We start from the raw sequence: 21,328 nt of genomic DNA, 5'->3' as shown, positions 1-21,328 counted from the left end.
TAACACAAACCATAACACACACCATAACACACACCATAACACAAACCATAACACACACCATAATATAAACCATAACACACACCATAACACAAACCCCAAACTTCCTCTGAGGACACAGATCCTTGCTAAGGATTATGGTGTACTTAATTGACTAAATTGTCCAGTCCAGTTAAAGTTTGTAAAGAAAAGTGTGGGCTGCCTGGATTTCTGTGGCATTAAGTCGTCATTGAGGGGGCAAACGGGCCCAGTGTATTTACTGCCAGAACTGTGTTTATCTGACCTGATGCCTCTAATGCGGGTATCAATCTCCACAAAGCATTCTCCCTCCAATATGGGTCGTGTCATCTCTGGTTAGTGGAGTCTCCTGATGAAATTGTCTAAAACTCCACCGATCAATCAAGCTAGTGCTGGATTGATTTTCTTTCATATTTTCTCATCTTCTCTTTTCTTCCTGCCCCTCTCCATTCGAAGGCCTCTGATGTTCCCTCAATGTAAGATGAATGTCGCGCAGAGGGCAAAATAACATCTGGGTTAGACCTGTTGACATCTATGAGACTGTCTCTCTACCCTTCATCTCTCTCTCTCTCTCTCTCTCTCTCTCTCTCTCTCTCTCTCTCTCTCTCTCTCTCTCTCTCTCTCTCCCCCTCTCAAAGACAAGCAAATATCACCACACCCAATCCCCTATTATAACACAACACCAACTATTGAAACTGTAACTATGGCCTGTAACTATCTGTAAATGTATTCCCCCTGACTTTGTATTGAAATAAGTGCTGTGTAGTGGTAATAAAAAGACTACCAGACAGACAGGCAGAAACAGACCAGCGTGGCCCCAGGTTCCCCCTCCATTGCCTGGTCTCAGCCAGGGGACGGCAGGACCATCCACATCCCCGGGCCCCTTGGCCCATTTGTATGGGCCGCACGACTTTCCCCATAATGAAATATTCACAGGTCACTGGTTCCCTGAGAAATGATGGCGGTCAGTCAATTGCTTTTCAGCGAGTAATTTTCTCCCCCTTCAGACTGCCCTGCTTGTCATGTTGACAGTCATTAGCGCAGGAGGAAGGCTGGATCGAAGCGCAAGTGTGACACTTGTCAGACAGGAGCAGTGTTTATCTCCTCTACTGCTTTATTTCCCTTCAATCTTTTCTTCTTTTTCTTTCTATCTCTTCTCCTCTTCTCGCCTTTTTAAAATCTTTTTTTGTTAACGCTTGTGTCAAATTGTTGTTTTTTCCAGTCTGTCCTAGATTCTACCCCATCTATTACCATGTTGTGCTCTGTTCTTATTTTACACCATTTTGTCATGTATTTTTCTTACACCTGAAAGTCAGCAATAATCTGTTATTTGAGATGTTGCATTAAGCCCTGAATCTTCAGTACAGACCAGGCAGAATGTAATCCCTTTTAAGGTAATCAATCACTTTGAAAGAAACCCATCACAAGTCAATCAAAAGAGACACTTCAGATTTGGTGATTAGACCCTCAAAAAATCCACAGGAAAGTTTAGCCAAGGCTCTTTTTTCTTTATGACTCAGTCTGACCTTTGAAGATATTACCATCTGACGTGATGAATGGTCCAGGGAGGAGACACAGACTTTTCTTATTAACCAGCAGTGGTGGTGGTGGAGGGAGATCGGCTAGCACTCCTTCCCTAATCCCCTTCTTCTTAAAGGGGGAGAGGAGAGGGGGTTAAAAGGACATCAGGAATGACATAGTGTTAGAAATAATATGGGGCCCTCCACGGCGGAGGCACTACAGTGAGCTCGGCTGACCCAGAGGGAAACTCCAATTAGCAGGGAGTAATGGATAGCCCCTGTGGCTGGTGTCTGCAGGCGGGTAGAGCGCTGAACCTCGGCCTCGCCCCGCCACAGCTACACTCTTTCCCCAGCATCACTCTCTCTCTCGCCCTGTGATAGATCTCAGAGCAGGCCTGGCGACACACAAACAAACACCCCACTCCCACACACAACCCCCCCCCCCCCCCCCCCCTCCCTCCCACACACACACACACACACACACACACACACACACACACACACACACACACACACACACACACACACATCCAGTGCCTTCAGAAAGTATTCATACCCCTTGATGTATTCCACATTTTGTTGTGTTACAGCCTGAATTCAAAATGGATTCAATATTATTTTTCTTACCCATCTACACACATACCCCTTAATAATGACAAAGTGTTTTTAGAAATTTTTGCAAATAAATTGAAAATGAAATACACACCCCTGGGTCAATACTTTGTCGAAGCACCTTTGGCAGTGATTACAGCTGTGAGTCTGTGAGTATTTCTGGGTAAGTCTCTAAGAGCTTTCCACACGTGGATTGTGCAACATTTCCCCATGATTTTTTTTGCAAAATTCTTCAAGCTCTGTCAAATTGGTTGTTGATCATTGCTAGACAACCACTTTCAGGTCTTGCCATACATTTTCAAGTAGATTTCAGTCAAAACTATCTCGGCCATGCAGGAACATTCACGGTCTTCTTTGTGTGCATTTCTAGTGTAGATTTGACCCTGTATTTTAGGTTATTGTCCTGCTGAAAGGTGAATTAATCTCCCAGTGTCTGGTGGAAGCAGACTGAACCAGGTTTTCCTCTAGGATTTTGCCTGTGCTTAGTTCCATTCCATTTCTTTTGTATCCTGAAAAACTCCCCAGTCCTTAGCTATTACAAGCATATCCATAACATGAAGCAGCCTCCTCTATTTTAGAAAATATGGAGAGAGGTACTCAGTAATGTGTTGTATTGGATTTGCCTCAAACATAACACTTTGTATTCAGGACAAAAAGTTAATTGGTTTGCCACATTTTCTTTGCAGTATCTCTTTGGTGCTTTGTTGCAAACAGGATGCATTTTTTTTAATATTCTGTACAGGCTTCCTTCTTTTGACTCTGTCAGTGCAGTTAGGGTTAGTATTGTAGAGTAACTACAATGTTGTTGATCCATCCTCAGTTTTCTCCTATCACAACCATTCAACACTGAAACTGTTTTAAAGTTACCATGGTGAAATCCCTGAGCGATGTTCGTCCTCTCTGGACAGAGAAAGGATGCCTGTATATTTGTAGTGACTGGGTGTATTGATAAACAATCAACATTTTAATGAATAGCTTCACCCTGCTCAAAGGGTTATTCAGTGTCTGCTTTTTATTTTACCCATCTAATGGACCAATCAGTGCCCTTCTTTGTGAGGCATTGGAAAACCCCCCTGGTCTTTGGGAATTGGTCTGTGTTTGAAATTCACTACTTGACTGAGGGATACTGTAATTGTATGTGTGGGGTACAGATATGAGGTAGTCATCCAACAATCATGTTAACACTATTATTGCACACAGAGTGAATCCATGCAACTTATTATGTGACTTGTTAAGCACATTTTTACTCCTGAACTTATTTAGGCTTGCTATAACAATGGGGTTGAGTACTTACTGACTAAAGACGTGTCAGCTTTTAATTTTTAATTAATTTGTAACAATTTCGAAAAGCATAATTCCACTTTGACATTATGGGGTGTTGTGTGTTGGCCAGTGACAAAACATCTACATTGAATCAATTTTAAATTCAGGCTGTAACACAACAACATGTGCATAAAGGGGTGTGAATACTTTCTGAAGGCACTGTACACACACATACACATAGACACAGTGTGTGTTAGTGTGTGTACTGGTCCACTAAGCTGTTTGCGTGGAACTGGGAGGGTATTAGGCAGTGTTTCCTCCAGGGAAGGAGAGTGAGCCTCATCCATGTGCCTCCTCAGGTCTGGGCCAATCAGCCCTGGGCCAATCAGCCCTGGGCCAATCAGCCCTGGGCCAATCAGCCCTGGGCCAATCAGCCCTGGGCCAATCAGCCCTGGGCCAATCAGCCCTGGGCCAATCAGCCCTGGGCCAATCAGCCCTGGGCCAATCGGCCCTGGCATGCTGATAAGTGCAGACGACGCTCTGGATCCCCAATGGAAGAGAGGGGACTGTGCTGTGACGTCCTCCTCCACTCCGTCTGATAAGCCTCTTCTCAAACCACAGTCGGGAGAAAGCAGTGGGATCTGTGCAAGGATGGCTCTAAGAGAACCAGACTAGCATCTTTACATTAAAGGGAGAACATCTTATCAAAAATGTGGAGCAATTAAATGTAGGTTGTGATGGATGTTATTCGTGTTGGTGTTGAATCGTCACACCTTGCTGTAATGGAATGGTATCGAGGAGAAGGTGTTAGTACTAAATGGCATATGGTTAACCATGCCAGTGTCAATATGTCTGCAACATCAAATCAAAATCAAATCAAATTGTATTTGCCACATGCTTCGTAAACGACAGGGATAAAGTATCAATGAAATACTTACTTACGGGTCCGTTGACAACAATGCAGAGTTAAAGATAAGATACAATGGAATAACAAATTGAAATAGTGAGGCGAGGAATGAATACGCAGTGAATAACAAATTACAATAATGAGTCAAATCAGTATGGCGTTATGCTGGGAGCACCATTACCAGGATGATGTACAGGGGTACGCGGTAATTGAGGTAGCTATGTAAATATACAGTGCCTTCAGAAGCATTCATACCCCTTGTTCCACATTTGGTTGTGTTTAAGCCTGAATTCAAAATGGATACAATGTTTTTTTTCTCACCCTTCTACACATAATATCCAATAATGACAACATGAAAACATGTTTTTAGATATTTTTGCACATTTATTGAAAATGAAATACAGAAATATCTCATTCACATAAGTATTCACACCCCTGAGTCAATGTTAGAATCACCTTTTGCAGTGATTACAGCTGTGAGTCTTTCTGGGTAAGTCTCTAAGAGCTTTGCACACTTGGATTGTACAATATTTGCCCTTTTTTTCAAGGAATTGGAAAGCCTCCCTGGTCTTTGTGTTTGAATCTGTGTTTGAAATTCATTGCTCGACTGAGGGACTTTACAGATAATTGTATATGTGGGGTACAGAGATGAGGTGGTCATTCAAAAGTCATGTTAAACACAGAATCCGTGCAACTTTACTATGTTTTTACTCCTGAAATATTTAGGCTTGTCATAACAATTTTTTTTTTTAAATGTCTAAAAACATAATTCATCTTTGAGATTATGAGGTATTGTGTGTAGATCAGTGACACAAAATCTATATTTGAACCATTTTAAATTCAGGCTGTAACACAGGGTTTCCCTCGGTCCTCGGAACCCCAAGGGATGCATGTTTGTTTGTTTGCCCTAGCACTACACAGCTCATTCAAGTAACAACTAATCATCAAGCTTTGATTATTTGAATCAGCTGTGTGGTGTTAGGGCAAAAACCAAAACGTGCACCCCTTGGGGTCCTGAGGGCAGAGTTTGGGGAAACGCTGCTGTAACACAAGAAAATGTGGAAGACTTCAAGGGTTGTGAACACTTTCTGAAGGCACTGTATGTAGGGGTAAAGTGACTGGGCAACAGGAAAGATAATAGACAGAAGCAGCGTATGTGGTGAATGTGGAAGTATGAGTGTGTGTGGGGCATCAGTATGCATGTGTGCGCATTTTTTGTGTGTGTTGGGCGTATATAGTGTGTGTGTGTGTGTGTGTGTGTGTGTGTGTGCAGTGGTATAAAGTACTTAAGTAAAAATACTTTAAATACTACTTAAGTAGTTTTTTGGATATCTGTACTTTACTTTACTCTTTCTATTTCCGCCAACGTTTACCTTTACACCACTACATTCCTAAAGAAGATAATGTACTTTTTACGCAATTCATTTTCCCTGACACTCAAAAGTGCTTGTTCCATTTTGACGGGAAAATGGTCCAATTCACACACTTATCAAGAGAAAATCCCCGGTCATCCCTACTGTATCTGATCTGGCGGACTCACTAAACACAAATGTAAAATATGAGTGTGCCCCTGCTCTGCCTATCCGGCTTGGGTGGCTGGAGTCTTTGACAATCTTTGGGGTGTCCTCTGACACCGCATGGTGAGATGTCCTGGATGGCAGGGAGCTCAGTCATAGTGATGTACTGGGCCATACTCACCACCCTCTGTATTGCTTTGCTGTCTGGTGCCTTGCAGTTGCCGTACCAAGCGGTGATGAGGGTCCTTGCCAGATCTTATCGTGCCCTCTTCACAACTGTGTGGGTGTGTGTGTGGACAATGTAAATTCCTTAGTGATGTGGACACCGAGAATCTTGAAGCTCTCGACCCGCTCCACTACAGGCCAAATGATGTGGATGGGGGTGTTCTCGCCCCTCCGTTTCCTGTGAGCCACGATCAGCTCCTTTGTCTTGCTGACATTGAGGGAGATGTTGATGTCCTGGCACCACACTACCAGGTCTCTGATCTCCTCCCTATGTTTTTAAGAAATGTATTTAATTTTTATTTAACCTTTATTTAACTAGGCAAGTCAGTTAAAAGCTAATTCTAATTTACAATGCTGGCCTACACTGCCCAAACCCGGACGACGCTGGGCCAATTGTGCGCCGCCCTATTGGACACCCAATCATGGCCGGTTGTGATACAGCCTGGAATCAAACCAGAGTGTCTGTAGTGACGCCTCAAGCACTGAGATACAGTGCCTTAGACCGCTGTGCCACTCGGGAGCCCGAATGACTGCCTCATCACTTACTGGAATGAGAATGTCCCACAATTCACCTCTTATGGAGAGGCTCTCTCTTCCTCCTGTGGCCGCATTACCCATGATGCCCCACAGCGGATGAGGGAGGGATATGCTGGAGGCGTCGCTGCTCTGCTCTGCTAACCACTCTGCCAGAACACTGCACTAATTGATGAATAGAGATTGCATTCTCTCTCCTGCTCTCCATCAAACTTTTTTTAAGGCACCGGTGGGCACTTCTTTATAAAGTTCAGTTCTAAACGTAGCAAAACAAAAAAAACACCCTTAATCAGTGAGTAATGTTGTTTGAAAGAGAGTTTTGATCTGTCTGGTGTAATTTGGAAAAATATACACTTATCGTATCAAGAATCTAAGCCATTTCACTATTTTTACCATAATGGGCTTTTTATCAGATTTGTGCCCTGGTTCTGTTACTGAGAAACTTGGGGCCAGCTGTGTATCACCATTACAGCTTGTGTCAACATGTATACGTTGCATTACATCAATCTTGCACTCAGCAGGAGCGGACAGAGCTATTATGTTAAAAGCCCATTTGCCTGACATATTCTTACTGAAGATGGCCTCACAGGGGAGGGGTCTGATCCGGAGAATATTGATAGGTTCATTGATTGATTGATGGTCTCGGGTGATTTATTGATTGGTTTCGCTTCCAAATGAGCTGCGAGAGAGAGGTGAGCCCAGAGGAAAACAAACCACATTCTCCTTCAAGCTCTGGCTTTACATAATGACACAACACTGATTTATTTTGGGTACTGCTGCTGTTTTCATTAGGATGTGGTGTGGAGTTGTTTTTGGAGTCCATTTTCAACTGAAATATACAAGAAGTGTTATCGACGGAAATCACGGGAAACAAAATACATGATTAAAGGACGTTTTCCCCTCACCTGACTGAACAAAAGGCATCACCTATCTACTGGTTTTAGGAAGACTTGTGGGGCGTTGTTGGGTAGTTAGAAGTGCATGGACTGTGGATGGGGGAGTGGGATGTGTAGATTAATGCAGTGGAAAGCCGTCCTTCAAAGTGCTTAGAATAATTAGAGTCAGGCCTCCAACAGAATGGCCATGTCACTGGAGGAAATGGTCTTTTTATTTACTGTGGCGGCTCTTCTCTCGACCTCTTCCTCCCTCTCTCTCCCGTTCTCCCTCTCTCTCTCTTTCCCCCTGGAATCCATATAGCTGTAGAGTTATAACTCAGGGACGGAGAGATTCAGAGTGTCTTTAAAGGTGCTGTCACTGCGCTGGATGCATTTCTCCGATTTGTATCTCTGTACGCTTGTGTGTGTGTGTGTGGTGTGTGGAGGCGTGCATTTGTATTCACAGCAGGCATTTGTATTCAGGAGCTGATCTGAGTTTGTGTAGGTGTGCATGTACTGTATGTTAATGTTAATGTTCTTTATTATCATGTGTGTGAGGGTTAACGTGTGGGTGTGTGTACATGCACAGTGTGGGTGTGACTGTGTGCCTGCAATGCAATTGTGTGTGTGAACGCATACGTGTCTGTGTGCGTGTGTGTGTGAAGGCATTTCCCATCTTAGAGGTGGTGAAAGGGGGAGAAACGCCATTGATAAATTGATCACAGTGAAATTGTGGAGTATTGAGACATGTTCTAAATCCCACCCCCTTCGGTCGGCCTCCCTCCCACACACACAATGCACCCGCTACGGCTCTGCTCTGCTCTGCTCCAGCATCAATTACTGTGGATTGCGTGGTTGACAGAGTGTAAACCAGGTGCCAGCCCTCAATCCAATTAAAGAGATTTAATTGGGGAAAATAAATGGAGTGTGTCCGGGAAGTGCCAGGTTACCCACACTAAGTAGATTTTTTTCCTTCTTTTTGAAAAGTAAGGTATTGTTTATGAAAGACTGAATTGAATCTAATAAAAGCTAGGGGCAATTGGGCTATTGCTTTTCTCCACACTGCCTCGACTTCCTCCACAGGTCACTAATGCAAACAATCCAATCTCCCTTCTCTGAAAGGTGTACTGGGCTCTCTAAACAGGATTATTATCTAAAATGGCCCATCAGGTGATTCGGCCATACACTGCCAGGTTTCAGATGGTGATTGTAATTCCCCTTTGCCAGCCTTTTAGGGATGGATCACTTTAGGAGTGTTTGTAACTTTTAAACAACACCTTTTAAAAAACAGGCCCCGTGTCTGTTTTAAATAGCATTATTACTCTGACTACTCTGACTACTTCTGTAACCATTACGAATGGGGGTGTTTTTTCTCTGTATAACATGAGAATCCTCTGTGGTTACCAGTGTAGTAGTGGGTGTAGTTGTAGCTTGACACTGTGAGTGTGAAGGAGACTGAAGCACCAGCAGCAGCCACAGCTCCATGCAGGAGTTAGCCCAGATAAAGAGAGGTGTTTAAAGCGGTCAGGTAGCACCACGCCGTGCAGTGGTCTCTGCTCCTCCTCCGTGTCTCTCTCCCCCAATCTGTCCCAGGGGAGGGGGGAGTGAGCGGAGGAGGAGCAGCAGAGAGGCAGAGCCTCATTCTAGTCTTGGTCTTCTCTTCACGGGACAGGGATGAATAATTCAGGATTGTTAGCTGTCTGCTGCTAACCCATCTACAATGAAACAGTCTTACTGCACATCAATGATTTAGCAGACACCCGGTTCCCTCCCCCTTTAGAGGGAATCATATGGAGCTGACTCCTCTTCACCAGCTCCCTCCACTACTTCCCTATAATTGGAAAGAGAAAAAGCTGGAATGCTGTATCAGGGATCTGGCAGAGCGGTATAGGCATTTAAACAGCCATTCAGCAATGTCAACCTGCAGACGTGTGTCTGGGGAGTGCACCCACTAGTTAGCCCCGAAGAGGGGAGAGAATTTGGGACGAAAGACGTGACAGAGTTTTCAGCAGACACATTTCCTGAGTTGGAAAAGCTGTCTCTATCTGCGGCCTATTAAAGAGTGAAATACATATGTATCTGGAGTGGAAGAGCTCTCCGATGTGAGCGTCTCCGATGTGTCTGTCTGTAATAGGACCATCCTCGGTTTCCCTGATTTGAACCCCTCTTAAAATCCCTTCCAGCCTCCTCTGCGTCTCCATCTCCGTTCTCTCCTTCCCTCGCTCCTCCCCTCCCCGCTGTATCACACACTACTTCTGCACCACGCTCACCTCTTCCCCTTTTCAACATCAGACGAGCAAATCAGCAGACAAGCGATTGTACAAGTTTTCCCAAGCTTTCAAGAATTACCACCATTTCATCACATATAATCACAGTTAATAACCCTTCTCATTAAGGAGACGAGGATCACGGGTCATTAATATTGTTAATATCTTCTCTCCTTTTCTCCCATCGCCGAGTGCCAGAGGGGCTGGAAACAAAAGGAGGACTAAAAAGAGCTTAGGACGACAGTGATTAACCGATTGGGGTAGATGGACTGTGATGAATCAAAGTTATCTCTCAAATCTTAATAACTGGAATTAGCTGCTGATTAGATGAGCTTGGGCTACAGCAGGGAGTAGTAGGCATGTTCACTTCAAAGAATATGGCCCATGTAAATCTGTCCCTCCCCTCCCCGTGCCCTCCGCAGAGCAAAGAGAAACTCACCGAGCCAAAGGGAAACCAAAGAGAAGGATTACAAAGGGAGGAAGAATAGAGCTGAGAAAAGGAAGACAAGAGTTAGACAGTGTAAATGGTGCCTTTTACCTGTTTTCTCCCTGGTATTAGGATCTTTTTATTTCTGTGTTTGCTCTCCCCCTTCTCTCTATCTCTCTCTACAGTAGGAAGGGTCAGTGTCTCAGTGACAGGGTCATGATGAGAGCGACACTCTGTCTCATTTGCATATGTTTGCCATTGTCACAGCGGTCAACGAATGTCATGTTAAGATTCCTGCATGTTTAAGCGCTGGCATTTGTCTCTCATGAGGCAGTCTGGCCTCTTATCATAACCCTCAAAGAGAGACCACATCACAATGGCACACAGCTGGTTCCTAACCAAATGTTGGTGTCACTTCAACAGTGTTGAATTACAGTAGAAAAATACTCATTTGCCAGCTAAACTAGATCTGGTGTAGATCAGTGGATCGGCACGGTACGAGAATTGATTCACACGTGTATGACCAGAATCAAAAGAATGTCCCTGATCAACTGTTCATCAATTTTCATTTCAGATAGGTCTTTATCTCCGTGACCAATAGCAATTTCTAGAAATTGAAGAGTCTTCTCAATTTAGAACATGTGTAATAAAGTATACCAATATCAATCTGTTCATGTCATTTGATACATGAGAAGGACAGTTGAGAAAAAAAGACTACCGTGTATCGGGCTGAGATTTACTGTAGTACATTTGATCAGGTCTAAAGCAACGCTTGTGGGCTTAGTTGATTTTAAAAACGACACACAGCCCACATGTCTATTTGAATTCCGACAACAAGTCTGGAATAATTAGTCCCTGATGTAAATGTCTGTTACGCAACAAAAAGGCAACAACATTGAAAGAGGCAATTATCTGCTTTTATGGTGTGGGGAAAACATGGCGGGTCTGATCATCTGTAAATGATAGTTGTTTTTAAAGATCCTGTTGGTTTATTAGGAGCTTTTTAATGTGCCGTTCTCCAGCCCCAGACAGATCAGACCCATGCATGGCTGCCACAGCAGGCGGGTGGCTGAGGAGGAGACGGACAGGTTCATTACATGTCACAGGAGTTCAAAGTGATCCTCTGTCTGCTCTGTTTATTAAGTGGCGCTCCAGTCGTCTCTGAGGTATAGTAACACTTGCTAGTCGTGGCACAGCAGACGCTAAGAGCAGTCCCATCTCGATCAGCACAGGCTGAGGCTCGGTGTGTGGTGTTGTGCAGTGCGGCAGCAATGTAATAAAGAAATCAACAAGGGATAGAGGAAATTAACTCTCCCTTTAATACCCTGTCCAAGGATGAAGCCGCGTTCACATGCTAGTTGGAACTAGAAAACTCTGAAATTTCCGACTGGTTGCAAGTTCTACACCTGCTGCGTTCAATTTCTGAGTTTCCTAGTTCCGTTTAGTGTGTGAACACGCCATGAATCACAAATAAATGCTCCAAAATAATTAGGAAAAATCATGTTAGAAGCAATGAAACATATGTGACATGTAAACGATTAAGGCTCCTGAAGAAAAAATAAATAGAACAGAGTGCAAAAAAAATCTCAATTCACTCTGGGGGGCCGAGTGTAGATGCAGTATTTAACTTCATGGATAGATTCTTCCACAAATGAGGTAGAAAAACTGAGAGATGAGAGTTGGCAAGAGAGGAAATGTGAAGGAAAATAATAAGGCTGTGCCTAGCCTATTTGGAATCCCACACCGCTGAAGAGTGGTATGGAAGAACACTGGGAGTAGCTAGGGGGATGCAACAGCTTTTCTCAGGGGCTTCAAATCTGCATTAAATTGGGCCACTGCATTTCAACCTCTCCATGCTCTCTCCCCTCTGTCTCTCCCAAAGTTTCACTGTAATTGGGAGACAATGAGGGGAAAAGCCAGCCGGTGCGCCCGGAAATCTGCTTCATCATGAGAAACCCAACTGGAGGATTTGTTTTGTTGTTGTTGTTTACCTCTGCCTCCGAGTTGGGCTTTTCAGACTCACCTTGAATGGTTGGCAGGTGGTTGTAATTAACAGGCTCTCTCTGGCTGGCTGCAGCCTCTGGTGAGATGCTAGCGCTGCTAACGCTAACGCAGTGTTGGAGCACGATCATATGGCTTGCCTGATTAAAATGGACCTAGCTAGACTCAAGCTTTATTTATGTGTGCCTGTTAAGACAAAAACTATTGCCAGTTGCTGAATGTTCAAAATCATCTCAGACCTGACTCACTGGCCTGCCTGCTTTTTCTGCATGTCTGTTTGTTGGGGTTCAATTAGCTGGGCGTCAGTAGCCGGGACGAAAACAACAAGGGGCTTTTATGTGCCTAGCTGGCTGAAAGTCCTCGCTGTGTTTTGTGTGTGTTGCATGCTCTACGTTGGCTACTGTTGAGCTACGAGACACTCTCCGGTTGTCCCCACTCTGTTTTCTGCTGCAATGGCCCAACGGGATTTGTCACAAGTTTGCCTTCCTCTCAGTGAGGGAGTCATTAAAGTGAGATGAGTGCTTCTCTTCTCTATGTCTTGGAGCTGTGCTGTCGCTATAAAACACTCCACACTCTTTCCCTTCCTCTCCTTTGGACTCACTGCACTGGATAGGTTTTGTAAACTTGAGCCATTTTAAAGGGTTCCTGTCAACATGCCAGTTCAGTAACTAATGTAGACTACAGTACACACATACAGTGCCTTGCGAAAGTATTCGGCCCCCTTGAACTTTGCGACCTTTTGCCACATTTCAGGCTTCAAACATAAAGATATAAAACTGTATTTTTTTGTGAAGAATCAACAACAAGTGGGACACAATCATGAAGTGGAACGACATTTATTGGATATTTAAATTTTTTTTTTAATTTTTTCATGCACAAAGTAGATGTCCTAACTGACTTGCCAAAACTATAGTTTGTTAACAAGAAATTTGTGGAATGGAGACTCCAACCTAAGTGTATATAAACTTCCGATTTAAACTGTATGTATGTATGTATGTGTGTGTGTGTATGTATGTTGTGTATGTATGTATGTATGTATATATGTATGTGTGTGTGTGTGTGTGTGTGTGTGTGTATGAATGTTTATGTTGTATATGTATTTGGGTATGTATGTATGTATGCATGTATGTATTTACCCAACAAATATACAGTATGAGACTCTGGAAATGATGCAGACAATTACATTGATGGAAGCAACAATCTCTGCACAATATAAAAGCTAATCCACCCCCTAAAAAACAAGACAAAACACATGAGTCTGAGTGGCTGACTCGGTGTGTCTAAGTGAAAGCCATAACGCTGCTCACTCCATCACACGTCCATAGCTGATACCATCAATGGCTCCCATTTCAGTGATTTCCACCTGGATTCAATGCAACACAATTAGTCACCTACTGTCTTTAGCCTTAGCTTTACCCTCTGACCTCCCATGCACAGTACAGGAACTGACACCACTCTGCTGATATGAGTTCTTCCCAGCTACTGTAATGTCCTCAGCTCATCTCCGTCCCCAGCAGCTTTGCCCCAGCAGCTTTGCTGAAGAGATCTGAGATTGTTGGCCACTGGCCAAGAACTCTACCCATGTATCCATGGAGATGAAATGGAGCTTCCATCATCAAAAGAGCTAACACCAGTTATTAGCATTACAGTAGCATCACTCTCCACCTGTCCATTGCCCTGTGTTTCTCTCTAGTCTCGAAGTCCAAGCCATTTTGGCCTGCCCAACCTCTTCGCCCCCCTGCACCTTAGACAGGGCTGCCTAATGCTGACTGTAAAAACAAAAACTCTGGTACCAAAAGTGATTTCGTTAAGTAAGGGTTTCAATCCAATTTTACACTGGGAGAGTGCTTAACATTAAAGAGAGTGTTTTTTATTGTGCTCTTCTGTAGTAGGGGTTGAGGGGTAAAGGAGAGAGATGAAAAGAGAGAGAGGTGGGAGTAAGAGATAGCGAGAGAGAGATAGGAGATCGATACAGACTGGGCGTTCTGTCTGGATTCCTGTATTCCCCCTGGTCCTGTCGATGGAGGAGGGGTTTAGCTAATTCCCACCGTCTGGCCTTGTGCGGGGGTGCTGAATTACCACGGTGGGACCTGCTCGTCCGTCGTTAACACGCCTGCAGGTGGACGAACGCCGCCTGCCGCCCGGGGCCTCATAACACCACACAAACGACTAGGAGCAGTTTCTCTCCGGCCATAACTTAACGTCTCCCCGTCAGAGCCGTGAGAGATGGGAGAGATGGGAACTGCAACCTGCCTCTGGGAGCTTTATGGTTGATATGGTGTGGGGGTTTTCATCAGGCACTGTGGATTATCACCAGCTAAAAGGATGTGCGGCCACAGCGGGACCAACGCTGCTGATTTGCATGGGCCCTTTTTTCTCTTCTAGTTCATTTCCAGTTGAATAACTTGTTTGTCACATACATCAGAGAGAAGGGGAAGATCATACAAGAGCCAGAGTTACTTTGTGTTTCACTAATGAGCCCCGTTCTCTACTCACACCCATAGATCCCCACTCCTTGCTTTTGGTTTGCTGCCCTTTGAAACAGTGCTGTGGTGCTGTATAGTGCAGTACAACACTTTGTTGCTGCATCTCTCTCTCTCTCTTTCTTTCTTCATCTCTCTCTTTCTTTCTTTCTTTCTCTCTCTTTCTTTCTTTCTCTCTCGCTCTCTCTGTCTCTCTCTCTCTCTCTCTCTCGCTCGCGCGCGCTTTCGCTCTCCCTCCCAGCTCCAGGCTGTTACCCAGTGTTGTGTGTCACATGGCTTTATTTCAGTCCCATGCCCTTGTTTTATGCTCCAAGAACAATAGGCGTGACACAAGTACACTGGTGCTCTGTGCCTCGCCATGTCTAACAGAATCCTCTAATGTAGCCTCGATCTCCCATATGGTGTGAAAACTGTTTCTCATATATGCCTTGTTGTCATCTGGACTCAAGCTTTCTTTCCTAACTGATTTGTTGATGTTAGACCACTTGAACCGGTTCATGGGGAAACTATGTGAAAGGTCTCAGCTGCTGCTGTGCCATGAGAAGCTTCTGTTTTTAGGTAGCTATCCAGCCCCTTCCTTGAAGTGGGTGCTTAAAAGTTTAAAATTGCCGACATCAAGAGTCGACTTGAATAAGGATGCCCTGCAATGCAAGTGGGTTATATAACGCCATGACTAGAGGGAGATGAAAAGTAGAGCACGGGGGGAGGTATTAAAAAAGTTTCAGCACGAAGAGGGAGGGAAGAAAGAGACGGGGGGAACGAGAGGGGAGGTAAGAGGAGAGAGATGGAGGTAGGCAGGGTAGGTGAGGTGAGGTCACGGAGGTGTTGAGGGCCCAGGCCTTGAGACTGTGGCCTTTCTTGAAGCTGGTCGATCCTCCTCATCTCTCAAGGCTGAAGGGCCTTTCTTTTTTCATTTAGATAATGGAGGCATTTCCTTAATTGGCCAAGTGGTTTGGACTGTGGTTTGTTTGGCAACACGTCAGTGTATCATTGTTTCCAAAACATTTACAGCGCTGGGCGCTATGCTGCACGGCTCCCCTCCCTCATTAAAGCACAGGCCTCCTCTCCTCCTCCAGCCCAACTAGCTATGGCTGTCTGTGGAAGCCTGCAACATAGAGCCCAAACAGCAATGCACACAAGTGAGAAAAAAGGAATAAAAAGCATTTATCTCTCCTCTCTCCGTCCCTAGCCAGTTAAGGCTTGGAAGAGACAGAAACTTCTCTATCTGTTTACTGTTATTGTTTTCCCCCTTACCCATAAGCCTCTTTGTCTTCTCTTATCGGAGGAGTTATGCGTTCAGCTCTTGTGATCTGTATCTTCAAATTTGATTGGGGATATTTGGTGGGAATGTGTTATTGGATTCTGCCGGTATTGTCTCACCTTTTTTAAAACACAGTTGTTGGGGTTATAATGTAGAGGTGTGGTATCTGTTCCAGCAGGGCTCAGTGTGGTAGAACAATAAGACATGCTCTCCTCTAGTCCTACCATTGCTTTGCTTAACAATGTGCACCAGCCAGAAAAGTCCATTAATTCAACAGCTCATCATCTTAAGCGCCCACACGAGAGAAAGGGTTTGCAAAGCGCCTGCCACGTCTCTACCAGCCATCTGTCACTTAAGTCACTCAGGAGCACAGAGACAGAACAAGATGAGTAGGACAGAATGAAAGAGGAATATGAGTGAGGGAGGGGGTGAGAAGGAAGAGCCAAGGACAGGACAGATGTATCAAGTAAGATGCAGGTAGTAGGTGTTCAAAGCAGAAAAGTGGAACACAGAAAGGAATCGGCTGCTCCTATAACCGACCTGTCATTTGAATCAAAGGCTCTAATCAAAATTGTATCAATGAATTGATCTTTCCTCTTGCACTTTGCCATGAGTGCAATTTAGTTTCCTCCTCGCTCCTGCCCCACCACCAGAGAGCCGTGCTCTACACACCATAAACTATGTTCATTAATAATGATCAAGGAATCCTCTAATCTGGGGTGAAATATGATATGATAGCTATTTCCCTGAGATACTTAGTTTGCAGGACAACTCTTCATCTCCCCAGCTACTTCCAAAGCACAGGGGAAACCAGCATGCTTTCATGCTGCGTTGTTCTTTAGTACTACTAACAACGTACTCCGCTGTTCTAACAATGTAACTTTAATCACAAGTGATGTGGAACAATGAATGTAACACTGTCTTCTCCTCTTTGTCTTAATAGGGTAACCAAGAGGCCACCAACCCCCCAGAAGCCATGGCCCAGCCGTACACGCCTGCCCAGTACCCGCCTCCCCCACAGAATGGCATCCCTGCCGAGTTTGCGGCACCCCACCCCCTCCCCACGCAGGACTACACCGGGCAGAACAGGGTGCCCGAGCATGCCATGACCCTCTACACCCCCACACAGACGCACAGTGAGCCGCCGGGCACCGACAACAACACGCCCGCCATCACCGCCAACACGACTGTACCGGTCAGTACCACTCAACAACACAACACACACCTGGCATTATCTTAAATTAGGTTGATGACCGGAGGTGTTTAAGGAACCTCAGCCTTAAGACCATTACCAGTAGGATTGTTAATAAAGGCTTGGAAGCAGGAAGGGATGGAATATTACATATGACAGTCATAAGGTTGTGCCTCGGTTCGTTAGGTTAGGCATCGTTAACGTCACACAACTACCCAGAGTGTACAAGGGTGCAGGAGTAGACTGTGATGTCAGCAAATACATGAAGATGTCAAAGCGTGGAGCTGATTCTGCGTGAGTTGGAGTTGATTGAACTTAACTGGAAAAGTTGTGGCGAAATCAAAGTGCATTTTTGAGAAGCCGGGCTCTCTGGAAAACGTGGAAACCTGAAGGGTTTTATTTATTTCCGCCAATGAGATTCAACATGCTGTACACATCAATCATTTAGGCTCTGTGAAAGGGGGACAAGCCCTCCCCCTGATCCATTTGGTTGTGGAGTTAGTGGAAAGGAGAGGAGGGAAAGTTGCACTCTATGCCTGCAGGGGCCTGGGCTAGGCCAGCCAAAAAGCCCTGCCTAATTGGTCAAATTAGCTAATTAGCTGTAAATGTATATAAACCTCAGAGAATGTCCCTCAACATATTGCACTGCCTCCTGAGGAGCAGCCGCTAATCCAGGATTATCCACAGACACTTTCTCTGAGTTAAATATGGGGAATTCAGCAAACAGCTATTTTACCATAGTAGAATATGTCAAATTCACCATACTGACAGCTATTTTACCATAGTAGAATATCTCAAATTCACCATACTGACAACTATTTTACCATAGTAGAATATGTCAAATTCACCATACTGACAACTATTTTACCATAGTAGAATATGTCAAATTCACCATACTGACAACTATTTTACCATAGTAGAATATGTCAAATTCACCATACTGACAACTATTTTACCACAGTAGAATATGTCAAATTCACCATACTGACAACTATTTTACCACAGTAGAATATGTCATATTCACCATACTGACAACTATTTTACCACAGTAGAATATGTCAAATTCACCATACTAACAGCTATTTTACCATAGTAGAATATGTCAAATTCACCATACTGACAACTATTTTACCATAGTAGAATATGTCAAATTCAACATACTATGCAGCTATTATACCACAGTAGAATATGTCAAATTCACCATACTGACAACTATTTTACCATAGTAGAATATGTCAAATTCACCATACTGACAACTATTTTACCACAGTAGAATATGTCAAATTCACCATACTGACAACTATTTTACCACAGTAGAATATGTCAAATTCACCATACTGACAACTATTTTACCATAGTACAATATGTCAAATTCACCATACTGACAACTATTTTACCATAGTAGAATATGTCAAATTCACCATACTGACAGCTATTTTACCATAGTAGAATATGTCAAATTCACCATACTGACAACTATTTTACCATAGTAGAATATGTCAAATTCACCATACTGACAACTATTTTACCACAGTAGAATATGTCAAATTCACCATACTGACAACTATTTTACCACAGTAGAATATGTCAAATTCACCATACTGACAACTATTTTACCATAGTAGAATATGTCAAATTCACCATACTGACAACTATTTTACCACAGTAGAATATGTCAAATTCACCATACTGACAACTATTTTACCACAGTAGAATATGTCAAATTCACCATACTGACAACTATTTTACCATAGTAGAATATGTCAAATTCAACATACTATGCAGCTATTATATCACAGTAGAATATGTCAAATTCACCATACTGACAACTATTTTACCACAGTAGAATATGTCAAATTCACCATACTGACAACTATTTTACCACAGTACAATATGTCAAATTCACCATACTGACAGCTATTTTACCATAGTAGAATATGTCAAATTCACCATACTGACAACTATTTTACCATAGTACAATATGTCAAATTCACCATACTGACAACTATTTTACCATAGTAGAATATGTCAAATTCACCATACTGACAGCTATTTTACCATAGTAGAATATGTCAAATTCACCATACTGACAACTATTTTACCATAGTAGAATGTCAAATTCACCATACTGACAACTATTTTACCATAGTAGAATATGTCAAATTCACCATACTGACAACTATTTTACCATAGTAGAATATGTCAAATTCAACATACTATGCAGCTATTATACCACAGTAGAATATGTCAAATTCACCATACTGACAACTATTTTACCATAGTACAATATGTCAAATTCACCATACTGACAACTATTTTACCATAGTAGAATATGTCAAATTCACCATACTGACAGCTATTTTACCATAGTAGAATATGTCAAATTCACCATACTGACAACTATTTTACCATAGTAGAATATGTCAAATTCACCATACTGACAACTATTTTACCACAGTAGAATATGTCAAATTCACCATACTGACAACTATTTTACCACAGTAGAATATGTCAAATTCACCATACTGACAACTATTTTACCACAGTAGAATATGTCAAATTCACCATACTGACAACTATTTTACCATAGTAGAATATGTCAAATTCACCATACTGACAACTATTTTACCACAGTAAAATATGTCAAATTCACCATACTGACAACTATTTTACCACAGTAGAATATGTCAAATTCACCATACTGACAACTATTTTACCATAGTACAATATGTCAAATTCACCATACTGACAACTATTTTACCATAGTAGAATATGTCAAATTCACCATACTGACAGCTATTTTACCATAGTAGAATATGTCAAATTCACCACACTGACAACTATTTTACCATAGTAGAATATGTCAAATTCACCATACTGACAACTATTTTACCACAGTAGAATATGTCAAATTCACCATACTGACAACTATTTTACCACAGTAGAATATGTCAAATTCACCATACTGACAACTATTTTACCACAGTAGAATATGTCAAATTCACCATACTGACAACTATTTTACCACAGTAGAATATGTCAAATTCACCATACTGACAACTATTTTACCACAGTAGAATATGTCAAATTCACCATACTGACAACTATTTTACCATAGTAGAATATGTCAAATTCACCATACTGACAACTATTTTACCACAGTAGAATATGTCAAATTCACCATACTGACAACTATTTTACCACAGTAGAATATGTCAAATTCACCATACTGACAACTATTTTACCATAGTAGAATATGTCAAATTCAACATACTGACAACTATTTTACCATAGTACAATATGTCAAATTCACCATACTGACAACTATTTTACCATAGTAGAATATGTCAAATTCACCATACTGACAGCTATTTTACCATAGTAGAAAATGTCAAATTCACCATACTGACAGCTATTTTACCATAGTAGAAAATGTCAAATTCACCATACTGACAACTATTTTACCATAGTAGAAAATGTCAAATTCAACATACTATGCAGCTATTATACCACAGTAGAATATGTTTAATTCAGCATATTACATCACCATTTTCCCATGTAGTTAAAACAGCTTGAATTCAACCATGTTGTTATTTTAAAAAAATTTGATATGTCAAATACTGAATATTACACAACTACTTTCCGTAGTTAAATATATAAAATTCTACATAGCTTGTTTTTGTCATGGTTAAATAGGTTGAGTTCAGCATATTCAGCAGCCTACACTTTGGACCAATAGGACAGAGCAAACACTATAGCGATGTGAGCCCACCAGGCAGTTTGACATGTGGTTTAAATTAAGTGAAAGTATACATAATATATTTCATATATAAAATATGCCATAACCTGGGATTAACCCTTTCTGTGGTTGAGGATCAGAGAGGAGGATTTAGCAGAAGTCTCCCTCTCTCTAACTCCTGATAATACCAGCGGGAGAAAATGTGACTTCAGTCCAGCCTTTCTTCCTTTCCTCCCTCTCTTCCTCTCCTCCTCTCACATGAAAACACTTGCTGGGAGAGGTCAGCTGGGGGTCAAGGCTGCCCCCCTGAGGGATTCAAGCCACCCATAAAAAACATTGTTAACAACTCCATTTTCCTAACCATAGAAGCACTGAAGCACCATGGATAATGGGTGGATAAATCAGCTGTGATTTACAGGTACAGATATAGCAAGGCCATGTGTATAACTGTAGCATTACTCTGTGATGAAATCGTGTTTCATTTGAAGAT

The 21,328-nt window shown here is 42.7% G+C and overlaps 1 protein-coding gene across 8 annotated transcripts in view; it reads left to right on the top strand.

The window, feature by feature from the left end:
* The window catches only part of LOC110485195 (RNA binding protein fox-1 homolog 3-like), a 416,432-nt gene that overhangs the window by 347,985 nt on the left and 47,119 nt on the right, over positions 1-21,328 (top strand). For all 8 annotated transcript variants that reach the window (XM_036941309.1, XM_036941310.1, XM_036941306.1 and 5 more), the window contains one exon: positions 16,851-17,102. In XM_036941309.1, the coding sequence (XP_036797204.1) occupies positions 16,851-17,102 (252 nt within the window). The remainder of the gene's footprint in view (positions 1-16,850; positions 17,103-21,328) is intronic.

Source organism: Oncorhynchus mykiss, chromosome 13 (assembly GCF_013265735.2).
Source record: "Oncorhynchus mykiss isolate Arlee chromosome 13, USDA_OmykA_1.1, whole genome shotgun sequence".
Taxonomy (NCBI): Eukaryota; Metazoa; Chordata; class Actinopteri; order Salmoniformes; family Salmonidae; genus Oncorhynchus; species Oncorhynchus mykiss.
This window is presented reverse-complemented; position numbering and strand designations above follow the sequence as displayed.